Source organism: Rhipicephalus microplus, chromosome 2 (assembly GCF_043290135.1).
Source record: "Rhipicephalus microplus isolate Deutch F79 chromosome 2, USDA_Rmic, whole genome shotgun sequence".
Taxonomy (NCBI): domain Eukaryota; kingdom Metazoa; phylum Arthropoda; class Arachnida; order Ixodida; family Ixodidae; genus Rhipicephalus; species Rhipicephalus microplus.
In genome coordinates this window covers 283617745-283642711 of record NC_134701.1, presented here as the reverse complement: position 1 = coordinate 283642711, position 24967 = coordinate 283617745, and the positions used below count along the sequence as shown (strand labels likewise).

The 24967-nt window shown below is 45.9% G+C and overlaps 2 protein-coding genes across 3 annotated transcripts in view; both read right to left on the bottom strand.

The window, feature by feature from the left end:
• Positions 1-6904: 6904 nt before the first annotated feature.
• On the bottom strand, positions 6905-12018 carry mRpL48 (mitochondrial ribosomal protein L48). Its single transcript, XM_037428846.2, has 5 exons — positions 11819-12018; positions 11662-11751; positions 11433-11569; positions 11207-11309; positions 6905-7163 (listed from the first exon to the last, which is right to left on the bottom strand). Exons 1-5 carry the CDS (start codon positions 11837-11839, stop codon positions 6954-6956), a joined length of 561 nt encoding a protein of 186 aa, XP_037284743.2. The 5' UTR covers positions 11840-12018; the 3' UTR covers positions 6905-6953.
• Positions 12019-14110: 2092 nt separating this feature from the next.
• Positions 14111-24967, bottom strand: part of tho2 (THO complex subunit 2-like protein) — a 101860-nt gene continuing 91003 nt past the window's right edge. For both annotated transcript variants that reach the window (XM_075882173.1, XM_037428836.2), the window contains 2 exons: positions 18566-18743; positions 14111-14401 (listed from right to left, as the gene is read on the bottom strand). In XM_075882173.1, coding sequence (XP_075738288.1) covers positions 14347-14401; positions 18566-18743 — 233 coding nt within the window. In that variant the 3' untranslated portion in view covers positions 14111-14346. The remainder of the gene's footprint in view (positions 14402-18565; positions 18744-24967) is intronic.

Sequence of the window (24967 nt, the reverse complement as noted above, 5' to 3'; positions counted from 1 at the left end):
CAGGCTTGGTGCGGCGCTGAGAGTTTAAGGCTCCAGATAACTTGTCGGGAGAACACGTATTTTCAGGAGACAAAGATACCGATCGTGAGGCTTGCGAAAATCTGTCACTCCTTAATTTTCGTGATGGTGACCGGCTCCTACGATGTCTGCATGTCTTGTTGGATGCTTCTTCTTGGGCCTGTACAGTGTTTGTGCGAGGCGTGTTAGGTTTCCTTGAAAACGTGGTCTTTACTTCTTTCGTGGGCGCCGTCTTCACGCTACCTTCCAGGCCCACAAGTGGCCGTTCATGGAGCTCGTCACTTGCACTTGTTGCCTCAGAAGGTCGGAGCGATTTTCCCGGTTGGCCAGCGCTCCGAGATGCTTTGGACGCTTTCTCCAGCGGTGATGCGTTCGAGGATTGTTCGTTTTCTGTGGCCTTGAGTTCCTCTGATGAAGACTTAGCAGACGCACTCGGCGTCTCCACAGCGTTGCTGGGATCCTGTGACGACGTTGTGGGAGATGACAACGCTGCGGTGTCCCCAGTCAGCGCAGAAACGTCGTTGTCACGCGTTGTGCATGGCGACGCGGCATCAACGCCGCTGGCGTTTTCTGTCTTGGCGTCATAAAATGGTGTGTCTGTTGCGCTGCCTCGTCGGCACTCTCTAGTAGACTTTTTCTGAAATAAATGTTTTTTACCACCACCACCACCTTGCGCTGCCTTCATCCCAATAATCTGAAATCTTCTGTGGCCGTGGCTTGGTTTTGCGTTGCAAAACTTCCATTTGCCTGGAGGTTCCAATTTGGGTTGTTCTCTTCGAAGCACTCTCTCCAAGTTCTGGGAATTCTTTCAGTGACTGTGAGGTGCTCTGCGCTGCGTATGACTTGGGAGGGAAGCAATCTTTCGTTGCGTGGTCCCCATTACAGCGCTTACACTTGGACACACAATCCTCAGATGTATGGCCGAAGGTGCCACATCGTTGACAGAAGGGTGTTGTGCAAGTAGCCGCAACATGACCTTCTCTGCTGCAGCGCGCGCATACTCTGCGCGTACCACGATACTCGAGCATCACGCGGAGACGTTGAATTGATAGGAAGTTAGGGGTGGGCTTGGCCATCTCGATTCGGACGATGCGGGTACCAGTGTACGTTGATTGATGCCTTTGCAAGGTAACAATTGTGATACCCTTCACTTTTCCGTATGGCTAAAGAGCTGAAATAACTGCGTCATCTGACACGTACGACGGGAGGCGGAACACACTGACTTGTACGCTTGGCGCCCCAACTGCCTCAACTTGTACCTTGTGACCTTGTAACTTGAATCCTTGGTTTACCATCAACTTGGTTGCTTGTGCAGCCGACCGAGCCGCAACTAGGAACTTCGAAGCTCCGAGGTGTTGCAGGAACAGCACCCCTTCACTCCACATGACGTCTTCGAGGCCTTCGATGATCTCGTCGGTGGACGCCGTCCCCTCCGGGACGGTGAAGTTGAAGCAGTGCTCCTTGAGCCGAGCGCCGCAGGCCTTGACGCCATCCTCGCTGGTCCCGGCAGGGGCTGACGACGATGGGATCAGGCCTCAAAAAAACTGGCTGGCAAAGTCGCCAGTGGACACCCGGCAGCAACGCCGCCGGAACGCTGACCGCGTTGAAGACTGGAACGCCGAAGCTCCTTGTAGCGGCCCCCGTTCGTCCCTCGTAGCCTTTGTAGTAGTGTGTTTCAAGTATAACATTTTGACCTCCAAGGTGGGGCCGGTGAGATATTTCTTCTGTGCGTTGTTGAACAATGAAAGATAGTGCTCAATGTACATGCCAATGGCTGCTAAGGGGGAATGAGAGACAGGAGAATTCGGCTTTTAGATAACGCGCACGCTGTGAATTTTTTATTGTTCAACAACGCACAGAAGACAAGAAAGGGTTGCTACGTTATACTCGCTGGGCGTAACCTTCTAGGTTTTAGAAAGGTTTAGCGAGCGTTGGGCCGCAGTGCCATGAATACAGTGAACTAGTATATACCACGAACTCGAAGTGAATAAAGGTGCGAAGTAGACACGAAGCGCAAGCCGTAAGAAAGTGTGCGTGTGCCACCTCTCGTTTAGTCCTTGGAATGTCCGCTGGATGGCGGTGCTTCTATATGGGGAATATATGATGAAAAGATGCGAGAAGCTGGTACTTGGAGTGTTGAACATATGGACGAACGGACACACAGACAGATGCATGGACGGACGCACGGATGGCTGCACAGACGGATGGACGCATGGACGGACGCAGGAGCGGATGCATGGATGAACGCACAGATGAACGTGCGGACACACGAACAGATGCACGCACGGACGGGCGGATGGACGCACGGGCGGCCACACAGACGCACGCATGGATGGACGGAAGCAAGAACGAATCGACGGACGAATGCTTCGCCCCACTATCCATCATTCACTCCGTGGATATGCTGCCATTTTTTTTCTTTTTGTCCAAGCGAAGTCACTCAAATCTTCACAGGGGAGGGGCTTAAAGAGAGCACGTTTTCTTTGAACCCACGTTCGATTCACCTTGCGCGCGGAGCTCACATCCGCGGCTCTCCGCGGCGGCCACGGTAACTATGCCACTCACGATATCAGCCAATGGCTGCGCCTTTTTGGTATGTGACGCAGTTCAGGGTACATGTTATCATTTGTCAAGAAAAAAGCAAGTGACTTCTATCTGATTTTGAACATTCTTTGTTAATTCCGTGCCACGCTCTGTGCTGTAATATTTAATGGTTGGTTCGCATGTTCCCAGGACCATCGACTGCCGATCGGAGGAATTTTCGACCACATTCTAAAATTGTTGCGAAGCCCTTTTTTGATACTCTTGAAATAGATTCTGCATGTACCCAAACCTTGCCACGCTTCACGTTTATTATCCCGATGCATACCCCAGCGACACATGCCCATCATGTGGACACACAGCGACACTCGCACACATGCTCTGGGAGTGTAGAACAACTCCTCCCGACTGTACTTCAAGCAAGTGGGAGAGGTCCCTCAGGAGCTCACTTCTCGCCGACCAGCAATGGGCCGTCCAGCAGGCCCACGAAGCGGCCGCCAGGTACTCCCTGTCGGTCCCTACGTGGGAGACGCCCCCTTCGCGCTAAGCGCGTCGTGCAGGACTGAAATAAAGTATTTTCATTCCATTCCATTCCATTGCTTTCTTTTTCAGTGTGCGTAAGGTCACGTGAGCTTTTTGTACGACAAGACGCGCCTGCGGGTGAGGCTTTCCGATTTCCGGCTTAATATATCGTGTCTATAGCAACCCAGGAAGTTTAACCTGTTAGAACTTACACGAATTTAAACCCTTCAAAACCTTTTGTAATATCTCAATGCTTTTTTATGAGAGGGGGGGGGGGCAATAGCTTTGTGTTCTCTATTGAAAATCTTGGGTTAACGGATGCTGGAATCGTTGGTGGATATGGTGGGATATGGGAAAGAATACTGGATATGGTGTAATTAATATGGTGGAAGCTGTAGTGGTAATAATGACTGATGACGGCAAACGTGGAAAAAATGGTGGCAGATTATGGTGATAGTGGCAAGCCAATGGTGGTGACAGTGGAAAATGCCGGCCGGTGTTAGCGATGTAAAACGTCTTTGGTGGATGGCTTGGCGAGCAAGCTGGATGACGGCGGCGTGATGGAAGCTTGGTGTATGATGGCTGCATGATGTTAAAGCACATGCATGTGCAATGACTTATTTGTAGTGTTTCACTCTCTAATATGCACACAGAAATGTGTTTACGGTCGAACGGAACTAACGTCAGTCATTACGCTTTCTAACACGTTTTTTTTTTATTCCTGCGGTGTCAAGAACCCCTCAATTTTTGTGGAGCGTAGAATGCGCGTCCGTATAATTTCGTGCACGTCTTACATAAGTTTGATATGCGCGCGATGTGCTGCTTTGTTGTGATGTTTAGAAGACGAGAAGTTTCGCTGTGAACTGTGACAAAATGTGGTACATCCCCGCGCAGTTGTTGATAAATGAGCTCTAGTTCACAATTGCCCCTTTCAACGGTAGACCAAGCTACAGCGATTTCATGATGTCGCCACGCTAGAAACGCAGCTCTTGCAATTCTTGCACACGTAATTACCTCAGCCGCACTTTTAAGTTTACAAAGTGCGTGCGACGCTAAAATGCCCATGCTTTTACCTTCGACATGTGTCGAGACGGGCTCCAGCGCGTGTGACTTCCACCATTACGTTCTGCCACCGTGATTTTCACCAAAGGTTAGGCTTACCGACCGAGTCCTTCCAAGTTTTATCGGCACTTCTGAGTTTCAGAATACACGATGATTTCGACGAGTAAGCATGACAATACAGCACAGCCGTGGCATCATTTAACCAAAGTGAAGCATTTTTATTGTGCACGGTGTCCGCGCAAGAAGCGACGAACATCGATGCGACGTGGTTCTAGCTCTTCCAGCGAACGTATACGCCTCCGCTCACCCACAGCCACCGGCCGCACCCACCGGCACTTCTCTGGCTCTTCCACCGTACGACACCAATAATTACACCACCAAAATTCACCACATGTGCATCAGTGGAGTGTGGAATCCACCATTCCTATGGTGGATATGTCTCCGTTCTTTTTTCTCTTGGCCTGTAAGTTTTGCGAAGTACTCCAGACTCTCACGAATCGTAAAATCATCATAGCACGCCCATCGCTTAAGCTCATATGCGCAAAGCAAAGGCCCGCCTATAATTGTTAAATTTCCGGAATTGAAATCTAATGAAAAACTGCTTTCTCCGAGAGGAACGCTGAAAGAAAAAAATATGTAAGTGCTGCCAAAAACTTCTGCGTAGCTACAGGTGAAGCAAGATGAAAAATTATTCGAGTTTGCAAGAAATCAACCCGGCGTAAACACATATCAAGTGCGTTAGCCAACGCGTAAAACAAGTCGAGTCCTTACGACAGAGTTGCCGAAGCTACCAGGCTAACTAGCAAATAATAATTACAAAAAAGCCCCCCCCCCCAAAAAAAAAAGGTGGGACGACTTTCGCAAAGCTTAAAAGAAGCAGAAATTGAATCTTTTTTTTTTTCATTCTTGAAGATACCTTTTAAATATAGCAAAAAATGTCGCTAAGCTGCGAAGGGGAGTTGAAAAAAATCACTTTATTTTGTACAGCGAAAATACGCGAATTGCGAACGAAAGATATCTACTTTTCAACATTGTCTTCAAGGTACCTCCCGTTTGATTGAATGCACATTTGGCAGGGCATCATTAACATTGTGCTGTTGATTCCCGGAACGTATGTCTGACTTCAACACCTAAATATCAAAAACGCACTTTCGGCTAACGCGATGATCCCTAAAATAACTTCATTTAATTGCCTGAAAAATGCAGACGCCCCCCTCCCTCCCCCTAAAAATGTGGCAGCTGACTATAAGACCCATATATTTAACGTCGGCTTTGTACTGCTTTTGGTTGTTGATTTTTTTATGTATAATTACTGCTTTCGTTGTATAATCCTGTGTTTTGTACTTTTGTTCTAATACTGTACTACAAGTGTTGATTTCTCCTGTATACCGTAATGCACGATTTATTTGCTTTTAATTTTGCTGTTTTGTATTCTATTTTCTACTGTAACCCCCCTATAACAATGCCCAACGGGCGATGTAGGTACTTGTAATAAATAAATAAATAAATAAATAAATAAGAAGTTCTACGAGCGACTCGGCGAAAAAGAAGCCCAAATCCGTTTTTCTATATAAGTGGAACTGGCAACGGTTACGAAAACCCCTAGGTATGACTGGCGATACAAGCTTGCTTCAAAGTACGTATCTAACACTCAGCTGTTTTATCACTCCGTAAAACAGGAAAGGGACAGGAGGGTCAGCAAACCCAACGCTGCCAAGACGTACGATCCTTCCCAACGGGAGATAAGCGCATGGGAGAGATCGTCCATTCCTCTCCTCTCCGCGGGCCAAAATACGCCTGAAAGATGACAGCCGCCGCGCGCTCATTGCGCATCTTGCTGCTAATGCTGAAAACACGATAGACCCCCCCCCCCCGGATGCCCGCCAACAGCGTTAAGTGATAGATATACATAGCTTGCCATTTTAACTCCGAAGAAGGTACCGCTTAGTGGTTCAGGGGTAACGCGGATATTCGGCAGATATTCACGATATGGAGGTCCCACGTTCGATTTCGTGCACCGGAGTAATTTTTTTTCTTTCTTGCGTTTTCATATATATACACGCCTTTGGTCGTCAATTTTCGTGTCCTGTCTATAGATTTCTGCTGTACTGTGCTTATCATTAAACATTATTGTATTGTATTGCCTCTTTGTAGTACTTATATTGTTTTTAATGTTTTACCAAACTCTTCTGTAATGTCAGTTGACTCTGATGGTATCATACATAAATAGATACATAAATAAGGAGCACCAAAAATAAATGGGTTCAAAGTTCACTGCAGCGACTGATGTTTTCTTTAGCTTTTAATAACCAGTTGCAACAGCCCCGCCACGGTGGTCTAGTGGCTAAGGTACTCGGCTGCTGACCCGCAGGGCGCCGGATCAAATCCCGGCTGTGACGGCTGCATTTAGGCAGAAATGTTGTAGGCCTGTGTGCTCAGATTTAGGTGCACGTTAAAGAACCCCAGGTGGTCAAAATTTCCAAAGCCCTCCACTACGGCGTCTCTCGTAATCAAATGGTGATTTTGGGATGTTAAACCCCACAAATTAATCAGTCAATCAACAAGTTGCAACATAGCTATTTCAGTGTAGTGCAGGGTTCGAAGTTCATTCAAGTAAAGTTTCACAGTAACAGCCAGTGAGACCAACTTGGCGAGACAGAGCATCCTGTGACTACCATTATGGCGATAGCAATGCACCAAAATGAAACCCCAAGAGATCAGACAGCAGTAACGGAAATAGCGGAGACGACACAATCAGACATTCTGACGGCTTCTACAATTCATTTACACATAAAGCTATACAAAATGCATCAGAACGGCTTCTTGACGTGCTTTGACGTAGGTGGGTTGACAATTTCTTCAAGCTGCCTCTGTAGCTCCTCCAGCTCCAAGTCGGGCACGTAACGAATCTCCTCGTGCTCGGGTAGGTGCCGGTGAACACTGAGCCGGACTCCCTCAGCCAGGCTGAGCTGGACAGCCTCCAGAAAGATAGGTGCCATGACTCCTGAGAGTTCAGCCAACTGCCCACAGTTGTCCCAATTTTATAAAGGGACAATGAATTAAGACAATAAATTCAGAATGGTGCAATTTAATTACAAAACTCCGATCCCAAACATTTGGTAGATAAAGGTTGGTTGAAAAAGTAAACATTTTTGCTTATTGCTGATAGAATTCATTTTGAGCTTACATGGTCACACATGCACTTCAGAGTGAGGACAATAATTTCGAAGTATCTTCTTGCGTTTTTACCACTTCATTTCAGTTATTTTTTTGTTAAGTTTGACAGTTTCAGTTCATTTTAAATGCAATGTAGAACTTTATCAATGGTAAACCACAAAACCAAAATAAATGCTGCCGAGATTTCTGATGCCGCGAGAAGCATCTGTGGCAACTCAGAAACACTGTCTGGTGATATCGTAAATACTATTGAATTTGGCCCATTAAATGTCTTTGCATATGTAAAATACACAAAATCATATTCCTTTGGTCAATCTGGAGTCTTATAAACTTCATTATGTTTCATGCGTGCAAAATCTTCAGCGCAGGTCAATTTGCCTTGATGCCACAAAACACTTGGAGATGTACTGTACTTAATTTCCTCCACCCAAAACATCGTCACCATCGATTTTACGCTGACGATGATGAAGACTGCACCGTCTTATTTGGCTCAGTTGTACGTGAACGCCGTTTTTACTCTTTCGCGTCACACATTTGCTCTGCTTCGCGCGTGGTGTGCTCATAGGACCACCCGAATTAACAAGAGTTCCAGTGATCGCAAACACAAGGTTTGTCTACAATTTGATCGCACAGTAAAATATTTACACTCCCCCTTGGTTTTATCAATAAATGAGTGGAATGTCCTTCCGTGCAACATTGCAAATATTACAGAAGTTTCCAGTCAGCCCTACTAGTATTTAGCCTAAGTGAGCAGTCCTGCCATACTAGCTTAATCGTCGGATTCCAAGTTTGCAGTATTCTATGCATATTTTTTGCTAGATTGTACTCTGTCATATATTCATTGATCACTTATTTTACTCTACTGAACCTTGTATCACTGAACTGTGTTTGCCTTTTTTAGATTGTGTTTGCATTTTTGCTTGTTATTGCATTTTTTTTTCATGCTTGTTTCTTCTTTTACTAGGTTTTCTTCATTGGCTGTACTCTGTATTATATTCCCCCCTATGTAATGCCCATTCTTGGGCCTTTAGGGTCAAATAAATGAAATTAATGAAAGTATCACCAAATTAACGGCAGTCTGCTGTCATCGAACACATATGCTGGCCGGGACCAGATAATGCACCCGAATAGTCCAATTTCTCAACTAACAGGTGTCAGATTAACCAGCTCTTGCTGTAGCTTGGGTGAACTTTAGCACATTCCGAGTCATTCCTCTTGTGCACTTGGGGCTTTTTCAACGTGTATTGTTTGTATATTTGTGCGTGAAAGGGTGTGCCTGTATGTGTGCAGGTATTCTTGATCACCCAGCAAGAAAGGCGACCTCCTCCCACCTCCATCCCTTCAAACAGCGTAACATAACCCAACCCCCCGACACAAATACAATCAACGCTTTTTTCATTCTGGCCAGCAAATTTTTGGCTCGGTGTGAGATTTTCAAAAAGTGTCAACCATGACACCCAGCTTCAAATTAAGCACTTGTTTTATATTGGTGAAATAGCTTGAAAATATAATGACTGGCCAATCCCATCATCCCCACCATAAGTTTCTGTGCCTCGTATGAAAATTTATTCAGTTCTATATGACCTTCCTTGTCAGAACTACAAACATAACTGTAAAGGTGCTTTATCGCGTGAGCACTTTAATAAAGTGCACCAACAATTTATGTCCACATCATATGCGAAACTTACAATCTTTGCGCATTCAGATTACTGTTCTATATATGGCACAAAAGCTTCACCATTTCTTAGCAGTAATCTATTTCGGCAAGCTGCAAGAAAGAGGCAGGCGGCATACTGATAATACGAGAGACTGTAATACAATAAATGAAGCCCCCCTCTCCCTCCAATCGCTTTCTAATAATCTGAGGAGCAAGCCAAGTTAGCATTCCAAGAACTGTGAACTGTTTACTTCTCCCGTCATTGCTTCAAACTTTCACTTTTACATCGGTGGTGAAACTCCTTTTTGTTTTACTTTGATTAATTCTTTTCGTTTTCCTTCGAAGTTAATCAACAAAAGGTAAGAGAGGAGCAGGAGAGAAGAACATCACTGGCTGAGAAGCAACACTGCGAACATCCCGACTCCTTTCACTCTTCATCTGAATCACATTTGCCGGCTTTCGAAAAGCTTCTCTCAGACACACACACACACACACACACTTTATTAATAAATGTTTAATTACTATATATCCCCAAATTCGCTATCGAAGTCCAATGTACTTCATGGCTGCCGCAGAACGAAACTATTGCCTCCAACTGTCGTTTTTGAGGTACACATATTTCATTGACGCAGCTTTCCTTGAGGTCGCACGGCGGGTCAATACTACCGCTTTATGGTTTCCTCAGCATCTCTTAATCAATTACTTGCACCATGTTTTAAACGATCCCTGCGTCGGAGATGCGACATGACAACTACAGGTCTGTGTACATAGTGTGCACGTGCGTCACGCAGCGCCGATTCGTCATTTCAGAAATGCGCCACCGGCATGCCCGGGTACCTACTGACTCCGTGGCCGAACGCTGCTGTGTTGTTTCCTCGTGCATGCGCCCGTTCAGTTTTGCCTAACGATGCAAGTTTGAGCAATTATCAGCTGCTGGTGAGGCAAGTTGATATAGCAGTCCACGAAGAGGGAGCAGAGGGTCAGGGTGTTTTGTTTTCCGAAAGTTATTACCTAAAATTGAGAATGCACACTGCGATTTTCCGAAAAGCACAGGCATGTTGGGCTGGCGCAGATTAACGAAAACGGCTTGAAGAACCAGTGATATTTGTGTCTTACGGGTAAGTGCTATATACAAGCACGGGTAAGTGCTATATTACGGGTAAGTGCCATATACAAGCACATACCTACAAACAGAGATAGGTACTGTATATACAACCTTGTCCGCGACCGCTGCGTGCGCAATCAGCGTGTCAGGGAGGCGGTTAAAGTTGTGAAGGCGATTGCGGGAATCGGGTACTGCATTCAAAAAAACTGTGAAAATGAATGTGAAACACTATTCGTTCACTCCCGATTTGAAGTATAGCCAATCGGTACGAGTTGGGGGGGGTCAGGTTTTTTTAAAAATTGGTCAATTGGTTCCCTAAAACGGTCTCGCCCATCTTTTTCAGGGACTCTATTGTACAGTAGCGCACAACAACAAAAGTAATATACAAGGTAAAAAATGTGTCAAAACATACGCAACAAAAAAATTAACCGGCGTCACTACGGCATGCACCATGCGAGGTCTCTACCTTGCATAATATATTCCTCGGCTGTTTCCACAAATTAATATCAAAGACGCTCAACATTATCACTGTTCAAAAGACTCGGGGAGCCGCACTGCTACTTAGGTAGTGTGGGCCGCAGCAACATATTAAAATTATTATTAATAATATATCTCTGCAAACTTGCCTAGCTCTGCACGATGACTCGTTTTCGATGGGAGCTGTGCGCTTCGCTCATCCACTTTTAAAATTGCGGCTCGAGAGACTTTGAGCTTCCACTTGTTCTTGGGCCACGCGATTTGTAGTGAAAGCGAGATAATGGGCCCTCGTAGATCGTGGCGGGCAGTCGGTATACGCGGTGGCTTGTATACGTGTCACACGTTTTGATTTTCTGGTCTTGTATCGAGTGAACAAGCGAGGCCTTCCTGACCCGATGAGCTCGTTAAAGCATCACAACGAAAAACCACACGGCTTTTCTTTAAACATCGCGCACAGCAACAGATGACGAGCCCTCAACAAACCGCGCTGCAGCACGCAAACTGCTGTAGATACCCAGCGAAGTACCCAGGCATGGCGGGAGATGGCGACAACGGCGGAAGTGACATCACATGAACACTATGTATAAAACTGAACTGAAACCCCAAGATTTACACATTAGCGCATGCAAGGCAAGGTAATCAATCACCTGAATGTTTCGCTCGTAAACGTTCAGCTTGAATGTGTCTTCAACAGTAGTGCTCTGCGGTTTGTACGTAGATATGGCCATGGATTCAAGAGGGGTAGCCCAGCTGCAAGAAAAGAAAGCGAACTCGCTGTGTTTTTGTACATAAGCGTACTAAAACTGAAGCCCCTTCAGCGCTGCGCTAAAGTCAGGCAAGCAGACTGTCAGCACTAAGCGACTGCTGGCTTACCATTCAGAAACCCGAATGCCCAACATCGAGGCTATTTTAGCCACTTTTCTTGCACTGTTCTCGAGCACGGTGAAATCATAACCTTTCAACTGGACGTTAATAAATCCATCGTACACTGGCAGAGGCGGTTGCAAATACTGCACGTGAGAAAACAATTGAGAAACAGCATGTCAAATACAGGCATCAACACACAGAAATAGTTATCGACACGCAAGACGCACGGCTACACCTTGAGATATTCTGGTTCGTGGTACTTCATGATGGACCTTGAGGTGGTGACACGGGTCCTTAAAGCCCGGCTTGTGAGCTGTAGTAGGTTCTAGAAGAAAGTAGCAGACGAAAATCAGCCGTTTTATTTATGAAATTATCGCGAGGGATATGCTTACCGACACTCCGGTTCCGTTCATGGTGGTTGTACCGGTGTTATGACAAACGGGAGAGGAAAAGGTGTTTTTGATGAGTTACAATAGAATAGCCATACTGAAATAGTACGTCGAAGGGGCCAGACACGAAAATTATCAAAGCACCCAAAACCGCCGTTCCCGCAAAACGTGTGGACACCAATTAGAGCTTGTTTCGACTTGACTCGGCTACTATTTGGCTACCAATCGAACATTGCAGTTTTAAGTATGGTGGCTCTGACGTCACTGGCTCTAATATATAAAAGCTGGCACTCACAGCCAGCGTAGACATAGCCAGCATAATCTAGCGTTGTTGGCACCACGTTTTGTCGCAAGCTGCGAAAGTATTAAGTTCACAGCATCTTAAAATTGCAATTTTAGGCGTCTTTATTATTTGCACGTTTTGACGGTTTCGGTTCTTTGTACATTTCAGTCCTGCTTTAGTGCTTCAAGAAACCTTCTTGCTCCGCCCCATCTCATGCACTCAAACTGATGCAACTTATGCGATGCGAATTCAACTCGCATGCTAAACGGCATAGAAAATAGCGGCACATTCCTCATGCACTTGAGCCGTAGATTTTGTTGGAATGGTTTTTGTGGTGGAGTGGTAGTTCCGAGTTCACACCTCCGATTTCACTGAAGGTTTATACTCTTACTCGCATAAATGGCTCAAATATTTACGCAATCTTGTTTTTTTTTTAATTGAGTCTGTGTACATGCAAAAATACTACAAACTTTTGCCTTATGGAAATATTCTGAACAGACTATATGTCGGTCACAAGACCATTTGAAACCATATAAAGCTTGGACGAATTCACGTACTACGTATTATTCTGGTGATGGATCCTTGTAATTAAGCTTGTGCGAGTAGTGAATTTCAGGTTTGAAGCAAATAGAGATTTTGGTCAAATAATTTCGAATCGATTTTGAATAGTATATAGTATGACATATAAATAAAATGAGCATATTTATCATGACCTAGCTAACCTGCACAATATTTTTTTTTTTAATTGAAGATATGCCTCTATGGAAATGCCACTTTTTTTTTTCGTTTAAAGGAAGTCAGAACAACTTTGAGCAGTAGCAGGATCTGACTTTCAGTATGATGCGAGTGGTAACCTGTAAAATACGTAACTATTTAAAATTTACATTGGAGCACACAAGCCGTTATAAGCTTTTAAGCTAAAAAAATGATGAACCAATGGTAATATGTTCATTCATATAAGCCCTGCAACACTTTTCCCATTTGCCAGGAAATGAATTCACTAAAGAAACTTGTTGCCCCCCCCCCCCCCCCCCCGAATTCACTGCCGCAGAAATTTTTAGAATCCATCCAGTACGAGCGGAGTTGCAACATGGAGAAAGAAAAAAATATATATATTTCCTTTCTCCGTGAGTTGCTAAGATATCCTCGCCCTTACGAAAGCGCTGGAGGCTAGGCATGGAGGAATTGGATGGGCAAATGGGTGAGTATGAACTTTATTGAGGTCGTGAGAAGAAAGAAAGCGGTGCCGAAAGCCCCGCCCATATCCGGTGAAAAAAAAAAAAAACATCACACGTGCCTCATGACCCTTCAGCATTTTCTTTCTCGCTCTCTTTTTTTCCCCCTTTTCTAGTACACTGCTTTTCATGGGTGTCGTGCACGTACGCCTATACAAGTGGCGGCCTCCCACGACAGCCCCTGGAACAACCAAGCGCGCCATGCTCAAATCAGGCAATTGCTGATACAACAGCTGTGCCACTTGATTTTTTAGCTTGTGGAGTTATTTGCCAATTTTTAAGCAATTCTTAACCGACTTTGATAATCTATTGTGACTCGCAGGCAACGTGTTGCGTTATATTTGGCTCACGTGTTCTCGGCGACTTCGACCAACAAGAGGCAGCGTTTGCTGACCATGCTAAAAGTGTGTTGCAGAGCCCTTTTGAATCTGAAGTGGGGCTTCGCGGCAAAGCGAATTTTCCCTAGAAAGGTGCTTTTACGGCTTAGCAGCCTGCAAGGCTGTGAAACCACCTTCACAGGCGGTCACATGCGGACTCGTGTACATTTACTCGTTCATTGCGAATACTTCGAAATTTTCAGTAACTTAAAGTCGAATCGAGGCGAATTCGAATACTCTACTATTCGTTCGAATATTCGAAGCATTCGAATATACGCACATGCCTAACTGTAATGCTTCTGCTTCCCGACCGATATTCTCGTCGCAGTTTCCTCCAGTAATATTTGTAGAAAGCTTTGTGGTTAAAAGCAGCATGGTAAATATGGAATAAAAACAATAGTTCCTGGCACCATTATAATTTTATTGTACAGAATCAGGCCAGGAGATGGAGGATGAAGCAGACAACATAAACAGCTTGACGTTGCTAACACAATGAAATGTTTATAATGATCAACAAAAAAACATTCGTTTCTGTACAGGCACTGTTGGAGGTGACAAGGACGGGCGACCGATGACAGCGGCTTGACACAGCAACCAGTGGTGAAGTGGATGCACTCTCCAATTGGAACACTGGGATCAGAACGATGACCTCTTCTTTGCAGATGCTGAACTGCTGCTACTCGAACGATGAGTATGAAAAGTTAAGGAGGCAAATATAGAACAACTAGAACTAACAGTACAAAGAATAACAATTCAAGAAATTCAGACACGTAGTCCAGTTTTTCAGTGGACATATCTGTACAGTTACGCCTTAACACAAGTAATGGTGTCACTTATCATGGTTGAGATGAAGACAGAGAGCAAATATATGCACATATTTAGGTTGTCTCTTGCATAGTCTCATTGCAAGAGCCATATTTACAGTTCCTGTGTTATAAAGATGATCAAACTGTGCTTGTATCCGCTATTTATGGGAAGAAAAAAAAAAGACCGAAAAGCTATTGGTTTCATAACCGCGGTGCCTCAATTAAAAGCTAGCTTAGCAATAGTGAAAAGGGCCAATTTACTTGCACACTGAATCAACACCTTTTAAATTCAAAGAATGTTGCATGTAATTAATTAACGCTTCGCTGTCTGAAACCTCTACTGACTTTCTGAAGGTTCCAGGGCAGAAATAGTTTGCTACTTTTGAGAACCTTGAAAGCAACCATTCTGTGAGAAAAGCAAATTAGATGTTCTTTTTTTAAAACTGACATTGTGCTTGTATTTTAGCTATAATACTGTATTTGCTCGCGCAATGAAGCCACGTTTTTCTTTTTCCCAGAAAAGTTGACACCAATTTGGGGCGAGGGTTCATTACGCAGGAGAAAAGTCAGGAGGGTTATAGCAACGAAAATTGTACATGGCAGTATTGAAAAAACTACTTTCCCACAGCTGCTGGCCTTCAATTTGGCGGCAGGATTACGGAGCCTCTAATCAAGAACTTCGGAGAAACTGTCCTTGTTTCGCCCGTGAAACACGCACAACGATCTCCCCCTCCCCCCGACTACTTTTTGTATCTTGAAGCTCATCTTGTTATTTCCAGTAACAAACGTGCACGAATCGACGTTGAAGTGACGTCCACCCACTCGGTTTCTGTGCTCCAGCGCATGCTCGACCAACTTTAAAACCAGCCATGTAGCTACCATACGGGCTGATTGTGCCCTACGTAGCACGAGGTTCACTAGGGTGATTCCACGAGAGATCGAACATGCTTGTCCGAACGATATTCTTGTTCTGTCTTTTTTTTATAAGCTATGTGCTTATTGGTTAATGATGCTTGGTTCATGGCCCTTACTGGTTGTCCATGAGCCTGCGTTCTACTAAAACCTACAATTAGAATTTTTTGCAGCAGAAGAACTTTATTCTGATAGCTTGTGTTGAGTAAACTTATATGGAGATTTTATTGGATCTAGGGTGCCCCTGTGCGCCAGACCGGAGGACGGCCGCCCTTTAAAGTGATAATGCATTCCCAGTTTGCCGCCTACAACGTGAACTAACGCCAACAGTATTTAGCTGTCAAAGCCATGCTAAGCACCGCAAAAGAATGTTTTGGATGACCTCGCCGAAACCAGCCAGGCGCACGCAGTCCAGCTTGTGTAAATGGCGCCAAGGAACTCTTATCCATAACTGGAGGCTTCCATAATGAGTATGTGTGCCGTTATGAAAGTGCTTTTCCACTGCCTGTTCCTTTTGTACACCGTGCAATAGATACAGAGACCTTCAACCACGTAGTGCAACGCACAGCATACGTAAATGAGCTTTTGGAGACATCGCCTCAGCCACCTACCGAGCCATTCATTTTGTTTCCAGCTCACCTCTTCGCATCGCTCTCAGATGACTTCTTCCTGTATAACCTCAACCTTTAGCCCCGCATTTCGGCTGTTTGAAAAAGTGAACTGCTGCATGATTGTGCCAAAAGCTATTCCACACCGAGAACAATGCATAGGCGACGTTTTACATCACAAAACCACAAGATCATTATGGCAGACACTGTACACAAATTTCAACCACCTGTTCATTAAGATGCACTTAAATCTAATGTCTCACGCCTCTATCACTTTGCCGCTATCGAAATGCGACCTTCATGACTGAGATAGAGATATAATCCTGCAGTCAACTTGCATTTTTCCCCCACTGAAGCTAAGGCTGACATCCAAATTCTTGCTTTTTGAGGCTGTTTCGAAGCAGTTTGGCACAGTTCTAGCGATTTTTATGCTTTTGGAGCAGCTCGGTGCAAGAAAACAGAAATAGATAAAATGTGCAATATGCGCAGCTGTCTCACCCCTGTGTGTCTCTACAAAAGCTACTGCCAAAGGCTCAGGCTATTCGTGACGCCGACGAGGCTTGACAGCACCGTTTTATGTGCCTCAAGAAAATCCTCTCTTCATGCAGCGAGCAGTTCGATGAAACAGACCGGACACTTCTTCGGGAAAAAAAAAAAGAAGAAGCTATTGATGACTTGAACAGGTACATCCACCTTTCTTCTGGTGTTTCGCCACCGAATCTCCTGTCTTTCATTCGCAAACGCATCAGCAAGCATGGACGTAATTAACTGAGATGTGTATTAAACCAAAAAGAAAAAGTTTCAACACAACGTTTACAGTGCACATTTAATTCACCTGCAAGGACAAGAAATGTTGCGGCAAGCAATAGCAAGACACACACGCCACCATATTCAGACAATTTTTCGGCACGACGGGATCAGATTTTGGAAATAAAAATTTTGGTTCCATGCACCTCGAATATACCTACATAACATATTTAAAAGAAAAGAAAAAAAAACCAATTGTCGTCCGGACACGCATGTTCGATCTCGTGGAATCATCTACTACGACAAACCCGACAACAAAATATGCACAAGTACTGGCAGACGTATGCATGATGCGGGTGCACATCATGTCATTGACGTAGTGGGTGCTGTTGCGCCATGGTCGCGCTTTGCTTTTTGCTTCCGTTTCGCGCTGCTGTGCTTTTGTGACGCTATAAGCAAAGAGGTTTCTTCTGCGTTCGACAGATGACGCTTTGCCACATAAAAACAAGACTTAAATTACGGTTAACATCCACGCTCGCAACTGTTTAGCATGGTTGTTGAACTAGATTTTGACTTTTATTGCATTGTCATTAACGGTGTGATTAAACGGTGTTTAAATCAAAATAAGATGAGCAGATAAATTAAAAAATGATTTCTTTTTTTCAAGGACCAAAGTGGGAGGTGGGATCATTATGTGAGCAGGTTCATTATGCGAGTAAGTACAGTATATGGGCAACATGTGGCGCCCAATAGCAGACCCCTGCGGCCTTGTTGGGACGGGCCTGACAACGGACTACGAAAGGCTCATACAGAAGTACTATTCGCACAGCTTGCATAACAGTCAAAGGGGCTAGCTCTGTCTCAAACTTTTACAAAGCATTCTACGAGCTGTTCCACACAACTTATCCTACTGAAAAACTGCTTAGAAAGATGGTAAAAAGTTCTTAGGCTGCAACGCCTGACCGATGAGCAGCGGCTCACCACTATTGGGGGCTGTCATCGCAATAGCGCATTGGCACCTGCCGACGTCGAGCGTGTGCGTGGAGGGTGGTGTGCATCCCTCTCCCTCTATTGCTCTCCTTGATAAGAAATCAGGAGATCAACATGGTGCATCATGTTCCCTCATCGTACTCTTTCACTACCGTGTAGAGCGAGGTGGCAGTGTTCTGGAAAACATGCACCATGCTTACAGCCACATTTAGCTATACACTGTATACAGTGCCGGAGTACTCGGCTACCTGGAGAACCTTATCGTGCGTTGAATTTTCCAGAAACACTGCGGAAGCTCCATCAGCCGTCAAGCACAGTCCAATTCGCTTGAGAGGAACATGGTGAGAGCCCAAAATGTGTGGAAATGTGCATGTGTTGGGGCTCGTTCGACCATCCTAGAAGTGCTGCACTGTAGTATACACTTTGAAAAGTGAACAGGAGGGAACATGACACATTATGTTTATTCCTCCTTTTATTATGAAGGAGAACAAGAAAGGGAGAGTGATGCACGCCACCTCCATGCACACACTCAACGTCAGTGTGCACCAAGGCATGACTGCGATGACAGCAACCAGTCAGCAGCGAGCTGCGGCTCCTTTGCCAGCTCTGCGGCTTCAGAGCTTTTGACCAACACTGTACACATTATGACATGGAGGGTAGATTTCTTAACAGGGTGATCACCAATTCATGCAGCACCTCTCTTCTGCTGCATATCTTATTGAAAGAGATTCCTTTCAGCTATTTCTGAGCTTTCTAAACAATCCTCAAAGCACAGAGAGTCAAGAAGGATATTGTTTCTTGTCGTCACGATCTGCTCTTCGTTCCCCACGAATTTTGGGTGATACCTCTTCCTGGAGAGAGGAGAGTGGCTGGTCATGGGGCATTCCTGGGAAGGACTGCGCATCCCTCACTCTCCTATACCGGTCCTTCTCTTTGACGTCCTCTCCGTTGCGCTTGCTCGAGCTTTTGCCTGGACAGACAGCAAATACAGAAAACATTGCTGCAAGAGCACTCATACTTTCAATGTTTGGGAGTGTATAGGCAGTGAATCAGTAGATCTTAAATTGAATACGAAACTCAGAAAGAAAGAAAAAAAAGAAAAGGGGGTGGAAGTCAAATATTGAATATCAGATGGTTTAAAACATGGTCTCGTGCTTAAAAATAACAATGTACGAGAAAGCTACCTGTTGTACACGTTCACAATAATGTCTCCCGATATTGCAAGTTTGAATTGATGTAGTATGGTTATCTATTACCGTAATTACTCAAATCTAATGCGCACCTTTTTTCCGGTTAAGTGAGTTCATAAATCGCATGTGCGTTAGAATCGAGTACGGAAAAAAAAATGAATACGGTCATTCTATTGCCATCGGCATTTTCAAAATGGCCTCCCCCTACGTGCGTTGGCATGGCGCGTCGGCCATTTCTGCCTATGTGTTTCCCATGTGCGGCACTTTGTATGTATACTGAAGAGTTCGTCATCTTGTAGTGCATTAGCATCGACGGCATGGAAGGGCCGACTCCAAAAACTCGAGTGCACCACGATGCCGCTTTTAAAAGAAAAGTCATCGCGTGTGCAGAAACGGACGAAAATCGGGCCGCATCGCGGTCATTCGGAGTTCCCGAAACGTGCGTGCGGGACTGGCGGAAACAAAAGCAAAAGATTGTCGACAGCAAAGCTTCACGCGAAGGCTTCAGTGGACCACAGCAGGGTCGGTTTCTGCAAATTGAAGAGCTGCTCGGCGAGTATGTGCTTGCGCAGCGAGCGGCACAGCGGCCCGTGACAACAGAACCGCTCCAAATGCCGGCCATGCCGTTAGACTTAGAAAAAGGGCTAAAGCAGAGCCAGTTTAAAGCGAGCAGGTGCTGGCTAACTAACTTTATGAAGAGGAAAGGCTTTTCCCTCCGAAGGCGAACGGGCATGTGCGAAAAGTTTCCGGAGGAGTATGATGAAAAGCTTCACAGTTTTCAGAGGTTCGTCTTAAACTTGCGGCACAACAACGGCTACCTGCTTGGGCAAATCGGGAATGCCGATCAGACGCCTCTTTACTTCGACATGCCTGGCGCCACAACCGTCGAGAAGAAGGGGGCAAAGCAAGTTCGAGTGCTGACATCGGTCCACGGTAAAACTACAGTGACGGCAATGCTCTGTTACATGTCAGATGGGCACAAGCTTCCCCCGTACCTCATATTTAAATGGAAGACGCTCCCGAAAGGAGTAGTTTTTTCGAGTGGTGTGATCGTGTGGGCCAACAAGAAAAATGGGTGCGCGTTGCAATCAATGTCTTACTTTTTTTTTTTTTTTTCGTCGTGGAAACCGGGTGCACGTTACAATCGAGGGTGCGGTAGAATCGAGTAAATAGGGTATTAAATATAGCAAAATTGATCTTGTGTCGAACAGCACAGAGTGACACATATGTACCACTTCTCTATTGACGTTTTCGGCCATCAAGTTTGCTAAAAGAGCTTGCACTACCACATCCAAGCCACTTACCCTATCTATGGAACGTACCACAACATTACTTACACAGTGTCAGGATATTTCAAGAGACGGAATCATGTAAGCAGTCACGGAGCATTTTTCTCCTTTTTTCGTGTCCACATTGCAGTTTTGCGTGTGTTTTAGTGGTGTAATTTATATCGAGGCGAAAATGCCTGGTCAATAAATCATTTATTTCTTGCATTACAGTAGCCACTTGGTAAAAACTATCAGCATTTTGCTGTGTTCCAGCAGGAATACAGTGCAGACCACTTATAATGTAACCGCTTTTAGTGCGGGGCCGGTTATAACGTGGGTTTTTTTAACCACCGATATGTCGTCCATAGAACTCAATGTATAGGCCGACCGTTTATTGCGTAGGCGCGCGAAGGAGAATACCGGTTATAGCGCGGAGTTTTTAGGCGCGCGACCATAAAATCGGCGAATGGAGCACGGTCAGCCCAGTTTCCCGGCGACGTTCCCGGCACGCCGGAACGTTGTGAGTGTGAGCGGGAGGGCACACGTGGAGACCGCTGCGAAAAGTCAAACAATGCGGATGAGAAGGGAGGGTACAGTAGGAAGGGAGTCGGGGAGACCTTGGAAGGAGGGAGCGTGTTTTCGTCACCGTGGCGACCGTGGCAGCGTCCAATCCGGGTGCGCGCTGCACCGAGTGGGGGAGAGAAGCGGTAGCATGCTTTTTTTTTCTCAACCTCCTTCTTTTGCCTCTTTGGATTTGCTGTGTGCGCTTCGCCGTGTCGTTGCCGTCTGAGAGCCCAGAGCACGTGTGTAGTGTAGCTCCTGTCGCCATGGCGTCGGCGGCGTCTTCAAGCGGTGTGAAAAAACACCGTGCCTTATTGCTGGAGATTAAGGAATGCGTCATAAGGGACATTGAGAGTGGCCTGAAGAAGGCGTCGGTGGCGGCGAAATACGGCGTTTCCAACACGACCGTGTCGACCATCTACAAAAACAAGGAGAAACTGCGGCAGCAACTGCAGCAAGATTCGCCTTCCCTTTCACGGAAGAGAATACGTACGTCAAAATACGAAGACGTGGACGCAGCGCTGTTCAGGTGGTTCCGCGAAGTTAGGGCTCAGAGCATCCCAGTAAGTGGCCCCATGCTCCAAGAGAAGGCCAAGAGTCTCGAAGCTCTTTTAGGCCACGGCGACTTCAATCCACTCAACGGTGGATTCAGCGTTTCAAAGATCGCCATGGCATCAGCTGCAAAGTGGTGTGCGGAGAAAGCGGCGCTGTCGACGACGAGTCTATCGAAGTCTGGCTTCGCTTGTACTTGGAGAGTATGCTGTCGACCTATACTGACAAAGACATTTATAATGACGATGAAGCTGGTTTATTTTATAACCTTTTGCCCAACTGCACGCTTGCACTGAAAGGCGAAGCCTGCTCCGGACGCAAGGTCTCAAAGGAGCGCATAACTGTATTGTTTTGTGCCAATTTGGACGGGAGCGACAAGCGCCACCTTTTTGTCATAGGTAAATCGGCAAGGCCAAGTTGCTTTAAAAAGCGAGAGTGCCTGCCAGTGACCTACAAAGCCAATAAAAAGGCGTGGATGACGCAGGATTTGTTCACCAGCTGGCTTTGCAAGTTTGATGAGGATATGGTGGCAGAGAAGCAGCGGGTCGTCCTTATCCTCGACAACTGCACAACCCACAACGTCAAGGCGAAGTTGACCGCAGTCAACCTAAAGTTTTTGCCTGCCAACACTACAGCAAAAAGTCAACCTCTCGACCAGGGTGTCATCGCAACCGTAAAGGCGCTGTACAAAAAGCGCATTTGCGAGAGAGTTTTGCTGACCATGTAGCAGCAGCAGCCTCTTAAAGTGAACTTAAGAGGCGCAATTGACATGGTGGTCGCTTCATGGTGGCAGGTAAAGGCCGATACCATGAGCAAGTGTTTCAAGAGGGCAGGCTTCGTGCGCAATGCAGAGGCTCTGGAAGACGATGAGCAGAGCGACACCGCTCGCCGATGAGACCCTCAACACTGACGACGTGTGGTCCTGCCTCGTTGACAGCAACTTTGTAACCGCCACCGACACTTTCCAAGAATTTGTCGATGCCGGGGAGTCTGAGCTTTCTGTCTGCGAGGAAGCGAGCACAGATGACGCGATCGTCGCAGCGGTGCACGGAAGTGTGGAGGTTGCAACGGACGACGAGTCGGATGGCGAAGACGATGTCGACCCAACGCCAGAACCAAATTTCCCGTGCAAAGACACATTGGAATACCTCCTTAAGTGAAAACGTAGTGCGCGAAAAACAGTTTGAGCGAGAAATTGCTTCAGTGCTTAAGCTTTGTGGAGGACGAAATTGTTCGCAGTGCTGTTCACAAGCATCGCCAGACGAAAATAACGCCGTTCTTCCGCTGATGCCGGACTTTAGAACTTTGTTTCCGTGCGGTGTTGTGATTGTGTTGAATGTGTCTGCGAGTGAAAAGTGTAGTAAATTGCTTTTGAAAGGTGGGTTGCCCTTTTGACATAGGCAAAGGCCGAAAAAAGCATGCTTTGGTTATAACACGGTACCACTTATAGCGCAGATTTTTACAACTCCCGTGACTTACGTTATAAGCGGTCCACACTGTAGATAAACTATGTGTTTTACAAAAAGTGTCATTATCCACTTGCTCCATACTACGCTTCGCGTACATAGCGATAACGTAGAGGTTGTTCGATCTTTATTGTTTGCACTGTTTTACAGAGGAGCTGTTCAGCTTTTCGTACGCTGTATGGTGGCACCACAAAGCTATCAGCATCACGAACCGGCATGCGCTCTCTTCTTCATGCCCTGCTTTGTTCCCTATTGGTTCCGCGTAGCATAGAATATCCTATACAGTCAACTGCCAATTTTTCGGACCCTCTAGGGAGCGGAAAACTGTCCGAAAAAATGAATGCAAGCAAAAAACGCATTATTTTACTGATAGTCTTCAATGCAAGCAAAAAAAATGCACCATTTTGCTAATATTTCTCAATGCAAGCAAAAAACGCACCATTTCATTGATATTTCTCGAATCAAGAGGGTCAAGGTCGAAATACCAGACTTCCGGAACTCTGCCAAAGCATCATTGGGGTGGCCCTGAAAGGAGCCGTTAAAAAAAAAATGCATGCAGCCGACAGAGGGTGCCGCCAGGGCAGCCGGTGTTAGAGCTGCAGTGGCTTGAAAAACTTGTTGACCCTTGTTTGAACGGCGTTCCGCTTGCATGTGATCACATTCGCCTCAATCTGAGCAAGGGTCATGTCATCACTGTACACCGATGACAGCGTCATCAATGCTCGCATCAATTTGGCAGTCGTAGGTGGCGCAGGCGTTGGTTCCTCTTTTTCGACATCGGAGTCGTCTGAATCCGCCATAACCTGACTGACTATTTCGTCGTCGATTAGCTCTGCGCAGAAGTCGAGCTCGTTGTCAGCATCAACGAACCGCTCAAAAGTTATTTCCGTGGGCATGGAAGCACCAGCAAAGCGGAGGTCGTTGATAATATCGTCCATGAGAGGGCACAAGTCAGTCACGCTGTCGCTTTCTTCAGGCAAGTCTGCTACCTCTGTGTCGAGTACGAAGCTCGCGTGGCGAAAGCAGTTGCAAAGCTTGTCTTTCAATACTGCCTTCCATGCGTCCGCAAGCATTCCGACAGCAGACCGAAGATCAACGTCGTGGGCTGCCTAAACAAAACGGCGCGACGGCAGGCGACGGTGCCTCGGGTACTCCATAGGTGGCGCTGGTAAACATTCAAGATAGCCAACGTGGCCAGACCAAATCGGTGTGAGACAGTTAGTTCTAGTTCGAAGTGGTTAAACGCTTCGCGAAAGCGCTGCGCGGGAAGCCAGAGTGGCACGCACGAGCACAAGCACTAAAGCGAAAAGAACTTTATTGGCGACAAAAAATTTCCGGGTGGATACTTTCGATTGTCAGCGAAGCACCCTTGCACGATAAACACGGCCAGTGTTAGGAATCTCGGAGGCCGTGTGTGTTTCTCCGCTAACGATCAACGATTCCAAGCAACAGATGCCATCACAGTAGACCGGCGCGCTCATTTATGCGATCAGAATCGCGTGTGACGCAGTTGTGGTGGTTTCGAGTGGAGGTCAGTGGTGGTTTCCGACCTTCCGTCGCGTCAAAAAGTCCGGAAAATTGGACTCCGGGGGGTTCGAGCGTTTGAAATTTCAGACTTCCTTATACATTGATTCTATGGTGCTCGTGGCGGTGCCGTGAAGATGCCCGAATTATGGGCATGTCCGAGAATTCGGGTGTCCGAAAAATCAGCAGTTGACTGTATACAGTAAAACCCCGTTCATTCGGACTTCACGGGACCGGAGAGAATGTCCGAATTAACCGAGGGTACGAATTATGACGAGTACAAACAAAGCACTTAAACATGTCTCCTACACCATCAGCCTTTTATTTTTTCAAAAAGTCTGTGATCGCGGTTTTCTTCACCGACACAATGTGCAACGAATTCACAATTTTGAGAAGTTCCTGCAGGTGACTTTGCCCGCGGACACTGTTTGATGACAGCATGCATATATTTGAGTTGAGTTTGAGTTTAGTTTATTTACCACGTACAGTTGTACAGTAAGTGGCTGGGACAGAGGAAAAAAGCTGTACAAAACAGCTTGACAAAGCCCCATAGCCCCATGTCCTCCAATACGGCCAACGCATGCGCAGCCTCCATCATTGTGTGGCGTGGATGCTTGTCACCAACACTTACAT

Bases quoted from the DNA above. Each gene is read 5' to 3' on its own strand.
- mRpL48 (XM_037428846.2), bottom strand. From the start codon at position 11,839: ATGAACGGAACCGGAGTGTCG. The intron at 11,752-11,818 runs GTAAGCATATCC...ACTTTCTTCTAG, and splicing joins TGAACGGAACCGGAGTGTCG to AACCTACTACAGCTCACAAG. The intron at 11,310-11,432 runs GTAAGCCAGCAG...CTTTTCTTGCAG, and splicing joins GGCATTCGGGTTTCTGAATG to CTGGGCTACCCCTCTTGAAT.